Source organism: Phocoena sinus, chromosome 13, assembly GCF_008692025.1.
Source record: "Phocoena sinus isolate mPhoSin1 chromosome 13, mPhoSin1.pri, whole genome shotgun sequence".
NCBI lineage: Eukaryota > Metazoa > Chordata > Mammalia > Artiodactyla > Phocoenidae > Phocoena > Phocoena sinus.
This window is the reverse complement of record NC_045775.1, coordinates 38242081-38261114: the sequence shown is the minus strand read 5'-3', so window position 1 is coordinate 38261114 and position 19034 is coordinate 38242081. Positions and strand designations below refer to the sequence as shown.

At 49.5% G+C, this 19034-nt stretch overlaps 1 protein-coding gene across 7 annotated transcripts in view; it reads right to left on the bottom strand.

Annotated features, from left to right (window-relative positions):
• EPAS1 (endothelial PAS domain protein 1) overlaps positions 1–19034 on the bottom strand; it is an 89152-nt gene that overhangs the window by 32072 nt on the left and 38046 nt on the right. For 5 of the 7 annotated variants that reach the window (XM_032653241.1, XM_032653240.1, XM_032653239.1 and 2 more), the window contains exon 2: positions 6923–7113. The exons of 1 other annotated variant lie outside the window; for it this stretch is intronic. In XM_032653241.1, coding sequence (XP_032509132.1) covers positions 6923–6971 — 49 coding nt within the window. In that variant the 5' untranslated portion in view covers positions 6972–7113. Of the gene's footprint in view, positions 1–4174; positions 4377–6922; positions 7114–19034 lie in introns of all 7 variants that reach the window. One more of the 7 variants, XM_032653242.1, reaches the window with a different exon arrangement.

Sequence of the window (19034 nt, the reverse complement as noted above, 5' to 3'; positions counted from 1 at the left end):
CAAGGGGCCTCGGTGGCACCACTGTGGACCATCCACCTGCAGGACACAGGATCGGTGAATGTGCCGAGGTCACTCATGCTGCCCAGGGACAGGCCAGCCTTTAGAGCCCAGAGTTGGGCCATACAGAGTGAGTAGTAGCCTGGTGACTTCCCTCTGTTTTGCTAAAATGGTAGAATGGAATGAGGGACATTCTTTCCTCTTCATAACCTGATTCAGGTGGCTAGCCTATGGGAGGGGAGACTGTCTGGGAATGGCCTTTTTACCACACACATACCCACACCTGATCCCTGCTTCGGGCACCTGCCGTCTAACTGGTCAGCTGAACTGATGACAGCGAACCAAAGTTCCAGGTGTGGGTGGTGCCTCGGTCAATGTTCGTGCTCTGGGTTAACACCTATATTTAAACAAGGGCTGCAGGAGAGACCATGACTTGACTCAGTGCTTTCAAATTGGAGTGTGCACCGGAACCACCAAGAAAACTTGCTAAAACAAGGATTTCCGAGCCCAGGGCAAAGTAAGAATGTGGGGCCTCTTGCTGAAACATTAAACCATGCCCAGGGCCCTTCTGTGCAGGACCGCACAGGTCACACAGAGTCATGGAGCCACCCTGGATGTGCCCCCTGCCCAGAGTTCCTGAGTCGGTAGGTCTCAGATTGGGGGCTGAGACTGTGCTTTTCTAACAAGTTCTCACGTGATGTGGATGCTGGTGGCCCTAAGACCACAGGTGGAGAATCAGTGCCTTAGCTCCAGGTCCTACGAGCGACCCTAATGCCGGGAAAACCGAGTTTGGCGGGTGGTGACCTATTTGGGGGATGGGTGAGGAGAGGTTTTCAGCACTGTTAAAAATCACACCAGAGAGGTGAGCACCTTCTGCAGACAGCAGAGGCCAGCCCTGTGATTTCTGGCCTATTGAGATTTTCTTCTCTTCAGTGTCTTTGATCTCAGTGGCAACACTGACTTCAAAATCTGGAGTAATCCCAAGACAACCCTATTTGGGTTAACTAGGCCCAGAGGAAATAGTTCTGCTTAAAATTTCCTGTTTTTTAACAGTTCCGACACAGCCAAACTGGTTTCCATCCGTGCCCAGTACACTTGCTTCCAGGAGGTGGCGAAATTGGCTGTAGCAGCTGGCCAGCTGGCCTCCAGGAGGGAGGGAGAGGGGTGCACAGGGCCCACGAATGGAAACAGAACATCTTGGAACTGAAGTCACCAGGGCTGGGGGGCCAGGAAGCCAGCAGGCCGGCCCCCAGGAACCCTGGGACAGCAAGGCCTCTTTCGTCTGTGGGAGGCTTTGCTGCCGCAGCACCTGCCTACACTCCTGGGGGCTTCGGAAGGAACCTGGCCAGCGAGCTGTCAGCTTGGAGCTGAGGGTGGAAACTGCGGGGCCGGATGCGGCCCTTCAGCCGAGGGGCCGGGGGCTCAGGCACATCATCCGGCTGAAGACGGCTCTGCCTTCTCCTCTGCTCTTTCTCGGGAGCATCACGTCTTCCGATGGGATCATTAATCTCTGACTCAGTGCTAAGCACATAGAAAATTCCTTCACTCACTACGCAGTCATTGTGCTCCTGCTACGTGTCTGCCCCATGCTGGGCACGAAGCAGATCAGTCAGGTCATCTGTCAACAAGTGACGCTTACGAGATGCCCAGGCCTATCCTAGGCAAAGTCGGGTGTAAGAGCATCCTTTCCCTCAAGGAATCCACAGACTGGTGGGGAAGAGAAAGATGAACCGCCGTAAGGCTGCACAACGATCCAGAAGAAACCCTTGGTGCCGAATAAAGAGGAACCCACAGTAGGTGCTCCATAAACCCTCAGCAGGGTCTTTAAATTGCCTTGGGCTCCAGGTCTCAGTTACTTGCTCCCCAGGACCCTTCAGGGTCTGACCCCAAAGAAGAGAGGTGGGTCATGCAGATCAGAGGCACTCTGCAGAGATGCAGCATGCTGGGCCCAGGAGCACAACAAGGTTCTTTAATGCTAAAAATAGCCCCGGTAAACAGGCTTTGATGACTCCCCACAGCCAGGATATGCGCGGGCTGAGGTTTCGGAGCACTTTTTCCGGAGCACCGCGCATTTCCTTCAGGCAGCACCACGCGGGGGGTGGAGGGGGGACGGGACCCGAGGGGCAGCAGGAGCTGGGCGTCTGGGGCGAGCGGGCAGGTGGCGGGGCAAACGCTCCTGACCGGGCCTCTGGGACCAGATCGTCCCAGGGCTGCTGGTCAGGGTGCATTTTTATTCCACCAGGGTTATTTTACCTCTGTTCCTAGTCTGGGAAGTTCCAGGAGTGTTTTGACTGGTCTTCAAACCACCCTGATGTGATCCTCCTGGTGCAGATGTGCTGTGCAGATGTGTCACCGGGTAGTTATCAACGAAAGGGCTTTTCTCTTACACCAATTCTTCCCTCCGGCCCATAGACCCACAACTACACCCAGCCCTGGGTGTGCTGACTGCAAAAGCAGACCCAGTCAAGCCTTGAGGAAACTATTTTTTTTTTTTTTTGCGGTACACGGGCCTCTCACTGTTGTGGCCTCTCCCGCTGTGGAGCACAGGCTCCGGACGCGCAGGCTCAGCGGCCATGGCTCACGGGCCCAGCCGCTCCGCGGCATGTGGGATCTTCCCGTACCAGGGCACGAACCCGTGTCCCCTGCATCGGCAGGTGGACTCTCAACCACTGCGCCACCAGGGAAGCCCCAGGAAACTATTTTTGAATTACTTACTGGGTCATTAGCCCCACCTTTAAACTCCACCATTGCCTGGTAGTAGGCTTGGGCTACCCTCACATCTTCGGCAGAAGGCACCTGTGTTTTATCTGACCTTGCAGACCTCCCAAAGGGCTTTGAAAGTCCACCATTAGAAATTCATTCCTTTATTCTGTGCATAACTTACTATCCTATCTCACTTCTCTGTGTTACCCTTCAGAAGATGTCGTGCTGGGCTGGGGTCAGTACATACCTGCTGACTGACCAGAGTTTTTTGGTTTAAGTTAAGGGAATGATCGGAACAAAGCATCTCTAGAAGAGATTGTACGATTAGCTGCTCTCAGCCATTAACATTCTGGCATGAATCAGCCTCTCAGCTCTTCACCAAATAGGACAGAAAAAGGCCTTGGTTTGGAAGGTGAGTGGGGCAAGGGGGTGAGACAGGAAAAAAAAAAAAAAAAAAGTAGAGGTGAAAGCCTGGGAAAAGAAGTCCGAACGGGGAGACCTAAGAGGGCACCAGAAACCATATCTGCCTCCACAATTTTCCCTCTGGTCTCACTCTCTCCTGCATGAAAATGTCATGGCAAAAAACTAAAATCACTTGTCCCACATTTTAATGTCTTTCCCTTAGTAGTCTAGAGACGAGGAAATCATAATCTCTTGTTAAGACTGATGTCTTCACTAAGCAAATGCCAATGAATTAATAATAAACCTGACATTTGTCTTAGAAAGCTTACTGCACATTGACCTCTAGCTCTCATGTAAAATGAATTTGATTTTACCTCATATGAGTATGGGGGAAGCCAAAAATCAATTTTATAGTGAAAAGCCAGCTCTGCATAGCTACCACTGTTTAAGGCTGTCTGAATGCAGGAGTGAACCTCATCTGGTTACAGTTTGCGGAGCTCCTCTTGAAAGAGGATTTAAGACAATCAAGTGGCATTTCCACTGATGTTCCCGTCAGAGTGTGTTCTGTTCTCGGCCCAGCGTGGAAGCTAATATCATAAAGCTATTGTTTCAGTTTGCTTCCTGTGATACAAATCTCAATCGGCCGCCCAGACTCCCAGCCTGAATTTCTCAGCATTGAGGTTTCCTCTCCAACATTCCCACACAGAACAGCCTACTGTGAAAATCAAAGGGAAACGTGTTACTAAGTAAAGAAGAAACTTTTCTAAAGCAAAACCTGGTCTTTTTTAGCCTTTTGAACTCTGAGGTATGTAACCAGCTATTTCCTATCATAAAGTGAGCCAACATCGGCGCTCACCTTTGTTAGAAATGCTTCAATAATGGATCTGTGGTTTGTTTTGACTTGGGAAAGCTCGGCAACTCTGCATTTTGCTAGAAATTGCCAGAAGGTGGTAAGAGGACAGTAAGGGTTTACACTGGGTTTTCATTTACATCGTTTTTTCCAGAAGACTACTCTTATTATAAATCAATTTGCTGGTTCATAGTAAGTTTTATCTCTTAAGCTATAACTTACTGAGAGCCCATATGTGGCAGGCAAGAGGAAAAGGGCTTTCACATCCAATGTCCACGGTAAGTACTGGTATCCTCTTTGTGCGGATGAGAAAGTAAAGCTCAAAGGTAGTCAAGAGGTTTTCACAAGGCTGCAGAGAAGGAAGGCAGCCCGACTGAGGTTCCAGGGCAGGTCCAACTGTCCACAAATCCTGTACTCCTTTTCGCTGCATTGCATGTTTTGAAGAAGCAAAATGTGATTTAAAAAGAACAAGATCCTGTCTCGCATACAATTCCTAAAAACGATAACAACAATTGGTCTAAAGAATGTGTGGCAGCGGCCTGGAAGAGAAGGTACAGAAAGCCATCCCTCTCCTCCTCCCCCAGGTGATGCATGTTTTATGAGAACTGCTCCTTCAAGGACACCCAGACCAGATGGCCAAATGTGGACACTTTTTATCCTTTTCTGTAATTTCTTTCCTCGGGACTGAGAGGACCAGAGCTGACACGCTGAGGGCTCTGGTCAGTCCAGGGCCAAGCCCAGCCAGAGCACAGGCACTTTGCTTCCACACTTGCAACCGCCCTGGGAGGGGATGTGTTGATATCTCGCTGTGGCCACTCTGGTCCTATCTCCCTGGGCATATCTGGCACACAGGGGGTTCACGCCAGCACACATGCAGGCAGATGTGCTCAGAGCCTCCAATATGTGTCCTGTCCAAGCCAACCCTGAACCACTGAGGGGGACGGTTATGCATGGGAGAGCTCGGAAACCAAGGCCGTGCACCAAGAGCAAGGGTAGAAACAGTCACTGAGTGTGTGAGGACCTCCTGCAGACCCCAATGCTCAGGGCCAGCCCCTGGTGCCTCTGTTTAACTTTGGTTCCTGCTCCAAGGGAGAACCCTCCCCCTTCCCCCAGTCCTCAGCCCTCATCGACATCTCCGCCTGGCCAGGTCTGCAGAATGCTCCTGCCCTCCATGTCTCTCTTCCCATGGATTCAAAAGGACTTGAACTCCAGGCGCTAAATGTGTGACTTGGAGCAACCTTAACTTTGCTGTGCCTCACTTTTCATCATCTGTGAAATGAGGAGAAACATCCTACAAGTCCAAATTCAATCAGAGAGATGTCCCAGGATTAACGTATTACTCCTTTCGGGGCTCCCTGCTGGTGGAGGAACAGGGGTGGTGGTGGTGGAAGGAAGCAGCGACAAACCCAAAGAAATCGGTGTCTAAGAGGGGGAATCCCAAGTATTGTAACAGGGAAGTTGAGATGCTTCTGGGTGTGGGGAAGGGGTCTCCGTTTAGTCATTAAGTCCTCCGCTCCCTACTCTGTGCAGATGTAAAGATGATTCCAACACTACCGGACACTGCCCTCACCTGTCCTGGAGGACAAGCTTCTTTAAAGGAAAAAAGTACACACGTGTCCTGCGATGGCATCTCCCAGCCTTTCTTATACTTCAGCCCATAGTTCCCTCTTCCTGTAGCATCTAGGGTGACAAGTCTGCCACTGTCTTGCACTGTTTCTTTCAAAGTATTTATAGAGCAAGTCTCTGCCCTGGGTTCTCTCCCTCCTGTCTGCTCTTTCTTGAGACTCTTTAGATTTGCAGTCCAGGGTTAGCCCTCCAACCCTTGGATCCACTGAGCTGTCGTCCTACTTTCTGAAAGTCTTCCCCCCATATCCTTCCTGTGCTCCAGGGCCCGGAATAGCACATGCCGGTCTGGCCTCCCCGCCTCACACTAGATTCCCTCTGCTCTGGGTTTCTTTCCCAGAATAGCTACTTCATAACAGGATGGCAGAGTCAACCCCACTCCAAGGCACACGGCTCACTCAGGAACACTGAAAAGCCAGCACGAGAGAGCCTTCCCTTGCCCGTCCTCTTCCACTCATCACCTTGGATGCTGCCACCTGCAGTGCCACAGCCAGGGGGGTGCGGAGGGGCACTGCCGCTGCCTGGTTTTGTTAAGCAACTGGCAGACTAGAGGGGACTGTCGCATCAGACCTGCCACTGGCAGAATCCCCAGGCCACCTCTTTCCGGTCAGGACTAACAGGAAATGGTATTTTGAAGAAGGTGAGCTCTAAGGGGGATAAAAAAAGTTTTGTGAACTTGAGACTTGCAGAGATTATCAGGGGAGGCGAGAATTAGTTGGTTCTGAGGGGAGACTGTTACCTGTCAGGGGCTCCCCGGTGAGTAGCGTGGCCGGGTCTGGTGCTTTACAGACTTTCTCTCAGTTAATGCTTAAAGACACCCCATGCAGTAAGTATTTTAACCCCTTTTAACAGATGAGGAATCTAAGAGCAGAGACACTGCATACTTTGCCTGGCATCCTGGCTAGTAAGAGGGAAAGATCCTATGGGCGCACCTCCGCTCTGGAGAAAGTGGCCAGCGGATAAGCACTAAGATGCTTCCTAAGGACTCACTCACCCTCGACTGGAGTGTGGGTCTGACAGCCAGAGCACGGGAACCGGGGAGCCAGCAAAAGCTGCCCTCATCCTCGCAGCCCTCTCTGTTCCCTCAGCTTCCAAGCACTCCCCTGGTCCTGCCCTTGCTCTTCAGCCCGTGGCTGTACTCACTGCAAAGGCCACTGCTGGAAAGATGTTCAACGCAAGAGAACGAAGTGCCAATGACGGCGTTTCTATGGGTGGGAGGTCTGCAGAGTGCGCGTTCCTGGGGAGGAAGACCTTCCCTCTGTGCCAGTGGCCTTCCAACTCTGGCCCAGTGGCGCCTCCTGCGTGCGAGGGCACGTGGGGAAGGAGCCCGGGGGCCCGCAGCCTCACCTGAGGACAGGAGCTTGTGTGTACGCAGGAAGCTGATGGCCAGCCGCATGATGGAGGCCTTGTCCAGGTGGGAGCTCACGCTGTGAGGCAGGGGCAGCTCGTGGGCCAGCTCGTAGAAGACCTCCGTCTCCTTGCTCCGCCGGCACCTGGCAGCATCTCGGGACTTCTCCTTCCTCCTCTCCGAGCTACTCCTACATCGAGAGGCAGGGGTTAGTCTCTAGCACGTCACTTGCCATCCTATCACACCCCTGGTCACGACATCCCCGGGACTCCCCACCCACGGCACGGCCGGACCCTCCCGATGAGCTGACGCGGGCTCACGCCAGTCACCTGAGCTGCGGAGAGTCAGCTCTGTACTGTCAGCTCTGCCTTCACGCGTCTCATGTCTTCTCGGCCGCCTTCCCCTCCTGCGCGCCATGGAGTCCACAACAGGGCTTCACGTGGGTGGGGTTTGAGCAAAGCCTTGCTGATTGAATCAATCCACTGGCAATGCCTGGGATCTGGTCCAGGGCTATCTGGGGACTGAGGTGAATGCCCAGGGATGGAGAGGGAAGGGTGAGGAAGCTGTGGCCAGTGGCCCAGATGGCTGTGTCAAAGCCTCTGGAGAACAAGATGAAGATCTGCTTCTGGATAAAATGCTCTCAGAGACAATGAAGCCCAGTACGGGACCTTAGATCCCATTTCGTATCAGAGAGTGATTTCCACCGTAAAAATCGAAAATGCCGCTAGAGCCCAAGAACAGTCAGCCAGACACCCGTCAGTCTGATGTCCCGACGTGCACACCTGCTGAGGGTTAAAAAGGACTGAGCACAAACACGATTCCTCTTGAATCCTGCCAGGACAGGCTACCGGCAAGCCTCATTTTCCTTCTCCTTGCAGGACAGAGGGCCACTCACCAGCTCTGTACGTTTATATTATTTAACCTGATTAGCCTCAGTTTTCTCATCTGTAAAGTGGTAATACAGTACTTGCCCCACAGAGTTAACGTGAGGATTGAATATGATAACTTCTGTAAAATCTTTTTTTTAATATAAATTTATTTATTTTTCATTTATTTTATTTTTGGCTGCGTTGGGTCTTCGTTGCTGTTCACGGGCTTTCTCTAGTTGCGGCGAGCGGGGGCTACTCTTCGTTGCGGTGCACGGGCTTCTCATCGTGGTGGCTTCTCTTGTTGGTGGAGCACCGGCTCTAGGTGCGTAGGCTTCAGTAGTTGTGGCACACAGGCTCAGCAGTTGTGGCTTGCGGGCTCTAGAGCACAGGCTCAGTAGTTGTGGTGCACGGGTTTAGTGACACCACGGCATGTGGGATCTTCCCAGACCAGGGCTCAAGGCCATGCCCCCTGCGTTGGCAGGCGGATTCTTAACCACTGTGCCACCAGGGAAGCCCCCAAGTTCTGTAAAGTCTTTAGTGCCAGGCCTATCCCAATGGTAAGCAGTCAATGTTAGCTAATATCAGTAACAAATATATTCATGAAAAGATCACCGTGAGAGTAAAAATGTTACAAAGGAGTACAGTATAATCCTATTTTCATGGAAATGTATTATACATAACACTTCCTATACTAATAACTGTTATTCTTACAGCACTACTGCACTGGCTTCTTTAATTCTCACAACCACCCTTGGAAGTAGCTGTTATTATTACCCCTAATTTACAGATGAGGAAACAGGTCCATAGAGACTAAGTACAGTAGTCCCCCTTTATCCATGGGGGATTCATTCCAAGCCTCCCAGTGGACTGCCTGACCCCGTAGATACTACCGAACCCTACCTGTACTATGTTTTTTCCTATACTTAATGGGCAGGTAGCGTAAACAGCACAAATACGCTGGACAAAGGGATGATTCATGTCCTGAATGGGAGGGTGGGACACTTCATCATGTTATTCAGAATGGCATGAGACTTAAAACCTATGAACTGCCTAGTTCTAGAATTTTCCATTTAATATATTCAGACTGGGGTTGACTGTGGGGAACTGAAACCATAGAAAGTGAAACTGTGGATAAGGGGAGACTGCTGTAATTCACCTGCAGCCTCTGTGCAGGTAAATGGGGAAGTGGGGCTTTGCACCGGGCAGCTGGGCCCCGGAATCCGGGATCCTCTCCATCAATGATGTCTTGCCTCCCTAGGCTCAAAAATGTTACAGTGTCAGGTCAGTGAGGTTAGGAGGAATTTTTTTCTTAGTGCTTCTCTGTTTTTTCTTATGTTTCTATTAAAAAAAAAAAACCACTTGTATTTCTTGTTTAATAAACAAGTTTGTCTTTATTTTTTTAAAAAGGTGTCCAACGCAGTTCACGGCTCTCAAGGCCTCTCCCAACCCGCTCCAGCTTGCTCTGTCCATCCTCTCTCCTGAGACTTCCAAAACCAGGGGCTGCTTCTCCTTTTGTTTGGCTGTGCGGCCTGTCATCTGGACTGAAAATTCAGTATTTTGGGATTCCCGGAATGTTGACACGCCGCCTCTCAAACCGCCAAGATGTGGGGCAGAGGCACCGTTTTGACTTTACCACATGCCTCATTTTAGAAAAACAAAACAACCAGCTCCTTGGATGGATCAAGCATCATAGACTCAGACTGCAGGAGGAAACTCCAACAGCTGTTAATGGTCAGGAAGAACCTTCAGAAAAATTGTGAAACGAGTGAAATTGTTTTTCTTGTCCTATCTCCCTTTTCTGTTTCCTTCACCCAATGCACGTTTCCTCCTCTGCCTCTGACTTCCAGCTCTCAGAACTCTCGTCCCTGCACCCCACGCCTTCAGAACCTGCCCTTAGGATCACCCTGCTCTTCCTCCAGCCTGGAGTGGCAGTTTGTATACTAGTCCCTCTCATTTGCATTTTAATCCCGACCTCTGATTGTGGAGCGAAAACAGTTGCTCGAGGTTTGCACGCATCCTGGCCCAGGAAGGGAGGGTGGGAAGGGGACAGGATGCTACAACTGTACCCATCACACCTGCGTGTCATGAGAGCCAGCGTCTTTGGGACACTGGATTCCACTCTCCAGCACAACCGTCGTGCTCCCCAACAGAAGCATCATCAACGCATGACCAGCCATTAGGGGCCTCTAGAGAAGGCCTCCTGGGTGAAAGGGATACCGGCACATTTACATCGATGTGACATTTACATCAGTGTCTGCATGCACAGCGCTTCCCTGTGCCATTGCCCCTTCTTTGAAGCGGAAGAGAAGACAGAGAGGAAGAGCCAGGGAAGGAAAAGGCCGTCTGGAGTTGGTGCTCTGCCTGCCAGTGGCCTTTGAGATTTGGCTCCTACTACGTTCCCTTGGCCACACAAATGTTTATTGACACCCACTTTTGTGTCAGGTGCTGCACCGAGAACCTTCCGTATATTACTTCATTATAATCCTCTTAACAACACAATTATGGTAGGTATTGTGAGCATATTTACACACTTGGGAACTGAGGCTCAGACATCATCAGCAACTTCTCAAGGTCACAAAGCAAGTGCCTACATAAGCTCTTGGAGGGCGTACAGTCAGTAAGCAGACACTTAGAAGTCCTGAGACATGTGGGTGCTCCCTAATTCCATCCTCACCCCCTGCATATGAGATGGGCAAGGCAGGCACTGCTGTTGTCCCCATTTCACAGATCTGGAAACTGAGGCCCGACCAGGTTAAGTTACTTACTTAGGGCAGTTCTGCTAATTAGTGGTAGAGCTAGGGCTAGAACCCATCTCTTCTCAGGCCAATACATACTCTTTCTACTGCTTAACAGTTGGAGGTAGTGGCTTTAGCAAGAAATAAAGAAACAGCGACATCTTAACGTTTAGAAAAAGAAAGGTTGAGAATCACATGCAGTCTCTTGGTTTAAAAGTCTGAGCTCCACTTTAGCTACCTTGTTTTTGCAGTTGTGCTCTGGGACCAGCATGACTTTAATTGGATTATCTAGTTAACCTTGACACAGCCCAGAGATATCTGTCTAACGTTGACTCTGGGAAGAACAGACAAACATGTGTAATGCTGCCATATTGAATTAGCAACACGGAGGAACAAGAATAATTAATGCTAAGTGTAAAGGTGAGACCTGCCTTGGCCTAACTGATGCACCCAGTTGACTTCCTCACCCCATCTACCACAGGTTGGGCCTCTCAAGCCAACGGATCAGGGGACGGGAAGTTAGGAGGACTGGTGTTTTAACATGCTGGCCACACACTATCTAGCTATCTGATGTTGAACAAGAAAATGCATTCTCGGTGCCCTGACTGCCTCATCTCTGAAATGGGAGCCATCTCGTGTCTTCTTTGTCAAGATCAAGTGAGATGAGGGTAGAAGGATTGGAAGTACTAGAAAGCTCTCCACCAATGAAACCCTCAAGACAGATAGTAATGATCCCACTGCCAGGCTAATCTGAGCATTAGTCACGGTCAGACTTTGGCCCTACAGCTGCTCATTGCCAAGTCAACACTGTCTCAGGGCTGCAGGTGTATTTGTTGGTCAGGCTGATTTTGATTCGTTTGTTGGGTCATGCAGCTGACCCTTCTTAGGTCAATGAGGCTTCATTGTGCCTTATTTTCTCTCCCTAGATGGGTGTTAGAATTCACTGCAATAGACCAGAATTTTTTTTTTTAATGATAATTCTAGACATGGCATATTAGAATTCTGTTTTTTTTTGTAAAAAGGTATTTTATCTAAGTTTTCCGGATCATCAGAAAAGACTCAGAAATGTATTTCTTACTCCAGTTGTAGGGACTTACTCTACAAAGTCCCTGCTCCTGTCTTTCTTGGTGGTCCTCCTGAGACCACAGGGGGTTCCTGCACAATACATGGTATATGGAACACACCACATGAATGTGGCCCTGGCTGACTGTGTCTCACGTGGACCCAGAAGTGTTTACTGAGCTCCGTTCCGGACCTTGTGGAGGTACACATTCCTTGTTCTCGAGGAGTACGCAGTCTGTTTGGGGAGCCAACAAGTTGAAACATGCCCATGAACCAGAGAAATAAACACAGGCAATAAGCACGATAGGTGGTTAAGATAAGAAACAAGCTGATGTCAGCAAACAAGGTCAGGGCAGGCTACCCAGTGAGGCAGGAGTCCAGCTGATCCTAGAAGGACAAGTGGCAATACCTTACAGTGTCTGAGGGGTGCAGAAAGCCCATTTTTTACACTTTATCTCATGTGAATCTCACAAAACGCCTGAGAGAGAGAAACTCCTATCCCCATTTAATAGATGAAGAAGTGGAGATTTCAAGAGGTAGAGTGACTTGCTAAAAGACATTGTCTCAAACCTAGTTCTTCTGGGTCCAAGATCAAAGGTTCTCCCCTGGCAGCAAACAAACTGCTACTTATTGTCTACCTTCAACATGGACCAGGCTGTGTTAGATACCTTCCCACCAACTGGATGTCCATGTACACTACAGGAAGACGAGAAGGGTGACGATTTGGAAAAGATACAGTGACATAAAGACTCCATGGTGGGGTAGGGGGGAGATGCTGCCCTTAGGTGAGCACCCACTCACCTCGGAAAAAGACCCTGGAACCTGGAAGCAATACCCGAGCTCAAATGGAGTGAGTAGGAAGAAGGGGAATCGGTGCAGGATGCAGCCTGTATCACGCACGGCTGGGCGTGTGGTGCGGTGCCATCCGAGGTGACTCTACAGTGCTCCATAAAAAAAAAGCTGCAGGTCCAGCCTGCATGAATGTCTCTCTCCAAGCTACAGGTGGAGAACAAGCGGTTACTCTCATTTTGGGGGGACATTTCATATACACAAATTTATACGTATTCTCCCCAAGTTAAAGACTCAAATTCTGAAACACTTGATCCCAACTAAGGGAAAAAAAACCCCTTAGGGACCAGGCAGCCAATCAAAAGATAAGACAAAACTGACGGTCCTAAAGCTTCAGCATGCACATGCTATAACTCAACCAGGGAAAAACCGCTTTGCCCAGAGCTTCATTCTCTTAAAAACTTCTCCTTAACTTTGGGGTTATTGCTCTAAGCCTGGCTTAGAGATCCCTACTTAAGTCAGTAATGGAACCATTATCAGCTCTTGGTCAGCCTGGCTTGCGGCCCCCAAGATGTCACCCACTGCACCAATGGGGCTGCTTGCTTAATTAGTCATAGTCTCCTGATCTTTAGCGTGATTAGGGCTCCCATGCCTAATGCCTGTGGGCCATCAGGGTATCAAAACAATACACCTGTTCCCTATAAGGTTCGAAGGCTTAGAAGCAGAATGGATTTCAGCAGGTTAAGGAGAAAGACTGAAGCTAATTAAACCAGCTTGGATCAGTCTATTGGCTGGTGGTGAAATTCTAAGCTGGTGCCAATTCGCAGAAGGCTGTAAATGGATGAAATGAAGGTCAAATGCAATGGGGAGGGGGCTTTTGTGACACTTCACTGAGGCTGTGCCACTGCTGCACGAGGGCTGCCTGAAGGAAGGAACGTGCCAGCTTCAGGTCCCAGAGATCAGGACGAGTGGCTGCCCTACACCTAGGGGTTGATTGCTTCATGGATTAAATTACAGAACAGGACTTCCCTGGCGGCACAGTGGTTAAGAATCCACCTGCCAATGCAGGGGACGCAGATTCGTGCCCTGGTCTGGGAAGATCCCACATACCGCGGAGCAACTAAGCCCATGCACCATAACTACTGAGCCTGCGCTCTAGAGCCCGCAAGCCACAACTACTGAAGCCTGCGTGCCACAACTACTGAAGCCCGCATGCCTAGAGCCCGTGCTCTGCAACAAGAGAAGCCACCGCAATGAGAAGCCCACGCACCGCAAGGAGAGTAGCCCCAGGTTGCCGCAACTAGAGAAAGCCTGCGCACAGCAACAAAGACCCAACACAGTCAAAAATAAATAAATAAAATAAATAAATTTAAATAAATTAGAGCAGAACCAAAGCCGGTGCTTCTCAATCCTGGCTGCTCACAGCAATCATTAGAGAAGCCTCAAAAAACCGATGCCTGGGCTCTACACCTACCCCCAGAGAGTCCTATTTAATAGGCCTGCGGTGCAGCCTATTAAGGGGTTTTGAAGCTTCCCATGTGATTCTCCTATGCAGCCAGGGCTGGGAACCACTGTTGCAAAGCAGTCAGCTTTAAAATAAAAAGGCTGTTTTTGTGTGTGTTGTTTTGTTTTGTTTTGTTTTGTTTTGTTGGTGGAAGGAAAAGGAAACTGATATTCACTGATCACTGGGGCTAGGTGCATTTCATAAACATTCTCATCTGATCCTTATTTAAATTATGCAGTGGCATTGGTCCCAATTTTGCAGAGCAATGGATCTCAACTTTAGCCTGCAGAAGAATCGCCTGGAGGGCTTAGTAAAAGGTTTCTGAGCCTGTGATCACCTGTCTTTGGAGGACTGAAGCCCTGATCTACTTCTTAAACCTAACCACGTCTCTCCCCCTACCATGCACTGTGGCCACACTCACCTAATTTGGAGTCACCATCATAAACCAAACAGTTATTTATCTAGGAGCTCATGCGGCCATCACTGTCCCAGAGGCTATGACTGACAGAAAGAGGGAAGTGAAAATAAGGAGACAGACTTGAAGCGAGGCCACATAAAAGGCAACAGCCCCTCAAGATAGCCACCTCGGGAGAAGGTACAAACTTTATTCTGGTGAAATGGTCACTGCTCTAAGTATTTGGGGAGGTCCTTTAGAAAGAACCTCAGAGTCACACAAGAAAATCAATCATAATACTTCATAGAACATACATCTTTTTTTTTTTTTTTTTTTGGCGGTACGCGGGCCTCTCACTGTTGTGGCCTCTCCCATTGCGGAGCAACAGGCTCTGGACGCACAGGCCCAGTGGCCATGGCTCACGGGCCCAGCCGCTCCGCAGCATGTGGGATCCTCCCGGACCGGGGCACGAACCCGTGTCCCCTGCATCGGCAGGCGGACTCCCAACCACTGCGCCACCAGGGAAGCCCGAACATACATCATTTTAAACCCCAAACGACATTTATCCTGTGTAGCCACCCCCTTTAGTCACCAGACTTGGCTGTGGATGGGTCTCAGTTGTTTGAAAGAATAAAATATGCCCTCAAAGATAAGGCCTTGCCACAATTGAAAGTATTGAAAAGAATGGTCTTTGGCTCTGAAGGCAATTCCAAAGGAGTGGCAAAATATTTTAAAAGACGGTGGTGTTGGCCAACTTTCTGGGATATTCTGATGTTTGCCGAAGACAGTAGTGACGCGTAAGGGAATCTATTATATAGATTATATATTATATAGGAGAGGAAAGGGCGTCAAAGTTAGCCAGTCAAAATGGAAGAAATTACATTAGCAAATTCAGGAGAAACTGGGCAGATCAGACAGAACTCCACAAGGGGGAAAGGCATCAATACACTTCAAGATGCATGCCTCTGTGAGAGGCCCGGTCTCTGCGCTGAAAGAGAGCACAGCCCAACTGAGAGATAAGACTAACACTGCAGACTAGTATATCAAAAGCCCTAAAAGCAGGGATACAAAGAAGAGGTCAGGGCTGGAGTGGCTAAAACAAGAATAGATATTTTCACTCAGCCCTGCCCTGAAGGAAGAATCCTGGGAAGTGTCTCATTTCTCAACCTCCCCACCTCCCCTCCCCTGGGGCTAAGCCCCCAGCTCCCTGACCCACTCTGGTGGTCTGTGCCCCTGAAGACAGGGCCTGGACTGCATTCAGAGCTGACAGTAATGTCTGGGGCCCACCCAACATGGCCCTCTAATGGTCAAATCTGCTCGGGGCCCACTGGAGATGCTTATCTGGTGGCCTTCTAGGCCCCAGGCAGCCTTGGGGAAGAGAGCAGCAGACCCAATTACCAAGCAGCCCCATAGGTGTAGCCCATCTGGGGCTCCAGATAACCCAGCTCCTTACGTCATCTGAGGACATGTGCAGTCTCCAGCCCAGCTGGGAAAAGCGTGCATGCACAGGAGTGACGGTGACGATCTGTGTCTATGCTGAGCTTCACCAAGCCCAAACCTTAGCGGGGTTCTCCATTCAACATATTAGTGAGTAATACGGCCTTACATTTGTATCACTCATTACACCTTATAAAGCACTTTATACGTTAATCTGTAAACCTCGCCCAGTAAGATACAAAGAGCAGGTACCGTTATTCCCATTTTAGAGATGAGGAAAACTGAGGCTCAGAAAGGTAATGGGAATGTGTGGAGCTGGAACCAAACCCCTGAGCTCTGACTTTTTCAAGGACATGTGAACAGAGAGCCCATTGACAAGCAGCACTAGCTGTGTCACACAATTGGAAATAGACCTTCATTGTGCATCACCATCTCATAACCTAGTTTAAGATATCACTTTTTCAAAAGGCTTTGGTGGAATAAGGGTAATGCATATTCAGTGCAGGCAACTTTGAAAATACAGAAAGGTATAAAGAAAAGAACTGAGCTCTCACTGGATTTATGACTGTTATTTAACATGTTATCGCATTTTACAGAACTCTAGAAATGCTCCTAACAGCCAGCAATATCATATCGTATGGGTGGATCACAATGTGCTCGACAGATGTTCAGAAGTGATTTCTAATTTCCAGCTGTTATAAACAACACTAATGATAACTACCTTTGTATCAGGTGTTGCTTTTTTAATTTATTTTTATAACACAAGATGACACATATCCAGCTTGCCGCCGGCTCCCCATGGCTTCCTCACCGTGATCGCCTCTGAAAGTTGAGGAGATGAATTTGGTAACAGCGTCTTCAGGATCATGGCCACCATTACTGAATGTGGAGCCCCAGAGGAAGTGCTGCAGAAGGAGATACCCGGGGAAGGAAAGCGGGGTGTGCGCACTGTCTCAGCAACGTTCCCTGCCCTCTGACCGGCTCCCTCGGGCTTCCTCTTCCCCTCATGCAGTGTCCAGGTCAAAACGTCTGAAGGAAGATGACCAACCGTACTGAACCTGGAGAATCCAGTTCTGCGAAGATGGCCACTCTTGTGGGTCTGCAGGACCTCATGCCCCAGTGTAAAAATAAGGTTTTCTTTCCACCTACCCCGATCTCGGCATGTCTAGTGCACTGACAGAGAAGACTCCCCATGAAGACGGGAGGAAAGCGTGCGTCCACAAGGAGCATTTGCCTGGCTCCCCACTGTTCTCTCCGGCCTCTGATGCCCGCTACTGCCCGAACCCCTCCACTGTGCAGACTCCAGCTGAGGGACTAATTAACCTCAGCAAGCTGAAGGGCTGCTGCTGCTACAGCTAAGAAAGAACCACACGCAGCGCTTGTCGTTGATAAGAACTCTCATCACACTGCCTCTGACTTAATCCTGAAACAACCTGGGGAGGTAGGAGTGTATCATCCCTATTTCACACATGACGAAACAGACTCCAAGGACATGTTAGTGACATGCCTGGTGTCACCCAGTGATGGAGCTAGCACTCAAACCTGCCATTTGACCCTAAATCCTATACTCTTGATGACAATCAGGCAACCTTCCCCAAAATGCCCATAAGCAGATCCCTCTCACAAGTTCACAAGGTTTAGCTGAGCCGGGTGTATCGGGGGTGAAACCCTCTAAGGATACTTAATTTGATGAGCTCTTGATCTGGGAAGCAGCAGAGGGGACATCCTGGTCACCCTCTTGTCCTAGGTCAGATCCACAATGACAAACCAGGCCCAGCGGGATCATTTGTCTCTGCTTGGAGATGTCTGTCTCACAAAGGAAAAAAGTTCCTACTTTGCTCTCAGCACCTACGGACACCACAGGTTACAGGTTTCACTCTCGCTAGACTCTTTTCCTTGGTGCCACTTCCTTGGACGTGAGGCTGTTTCCCCACACCCAAGCTGGTACCCGATCTGATTTAGGGTTTTCCTTAAGGGCTTCTATCCATCAGCAGCCTACTTCCTCTGGATCCCACAAGCTTCCAACAGCACAGTCTATGGTTTGGCTCAAGCCATTCTGCCTATGCAGCCATCCTGCCTATGCAGCCATCCTGTTCCTACAACACTGCCTTCAGCTAAGAGAACTGACAAAGAAATTGCACAGCAGAAGGATAAAGAAAAAAGTGCCCTGCCCCAGATGTAAAATGGATTTCCCAGCATGAGGCAAGCACTTTCTCTAGAGGGAGTGGGGAGCAGCTTACCGTCCCCTTGGTGGCTAACACCTAGCGCCTGCTCTTCCCCTCGCCACACCTTTCCTGGAGGACACACTCTTCATCCCTAGAGCTAACTGCACTCATTTTCCAGGACCTCCCACCGCCCATTTTCTCCAGGAAGGCCTCACCTGCGCTGACCTCTCCGCATCCCAGTTCAGAGACACTGTGCTGCACCATCCGGCCCTGTGTTGTTCTCCACTCGCTTCACTTCTGTAGCTTTTGTCCCCCTAACTAGACCACCTATTCTGGAGGGAGAGAACCCCATTATCTGTTCTTCTGGAGTCCTCTAAAGCATAATTAGTACAAAGTGGTACAAATTGGAGACATTAGATAAAAACCACTTAAATGATTTCTGTTCTGTGAACTCTTCAAAGTCGCTTGCTGTTCTAGATCATTCATAAAAATCTAGGAATTCCCTTGTGGCTCAGTGGTTAAGAATCTGCCTGCCAATGCAGGGGACACGGGTTCAAGCCCTGGTCCGGAAAGATCCCACGTGCCGCGGAGCAACTAAGCCCGTGCTCCACAACTACTGAGCCTGCACTCTAGAGTCCATAAGCCACGACTACTGAGCCTGCCTGCCACACGTACTGAAGCCCGTGCACCTAGAGCCTGTGCTCCACAGCAAGAGAAGCCACCACAATGAGAAGCCCGCGCACAGCAAGGAAGACCCGATGCAGCCAAAAAATAAATTAATTAATTACAAAAAAAACAAATAAACAATGGAAGACATAAAAATTCTAATCCAATTCCTAATTAGAAAAAAAGATTTTCATCTGGGAAGAGCCGTAGTTCAGAGACACTCAAAGATGTTTGTGTGTGTGTGTTTCCCCAGCTCTTTGAATCAAAGTTGGGGTCTGAACTAGCGCTGCTGACAGTTGCCAGTGGGGTCACAGTCTAGAACTTCTCAAACTTGACTCCGCCCACGAATCACCCCAGGATCCTGTTACAATGCAATTTCTGACTTAGCAGGTCTGGGCTGGGGCCTAAGGTTCTGCATTTCTAACAACCTCCTAGATGATGCTGATTCTACTGGTCTGTGTCCACAGTTTAAATAGAAAGAGACCCGGGG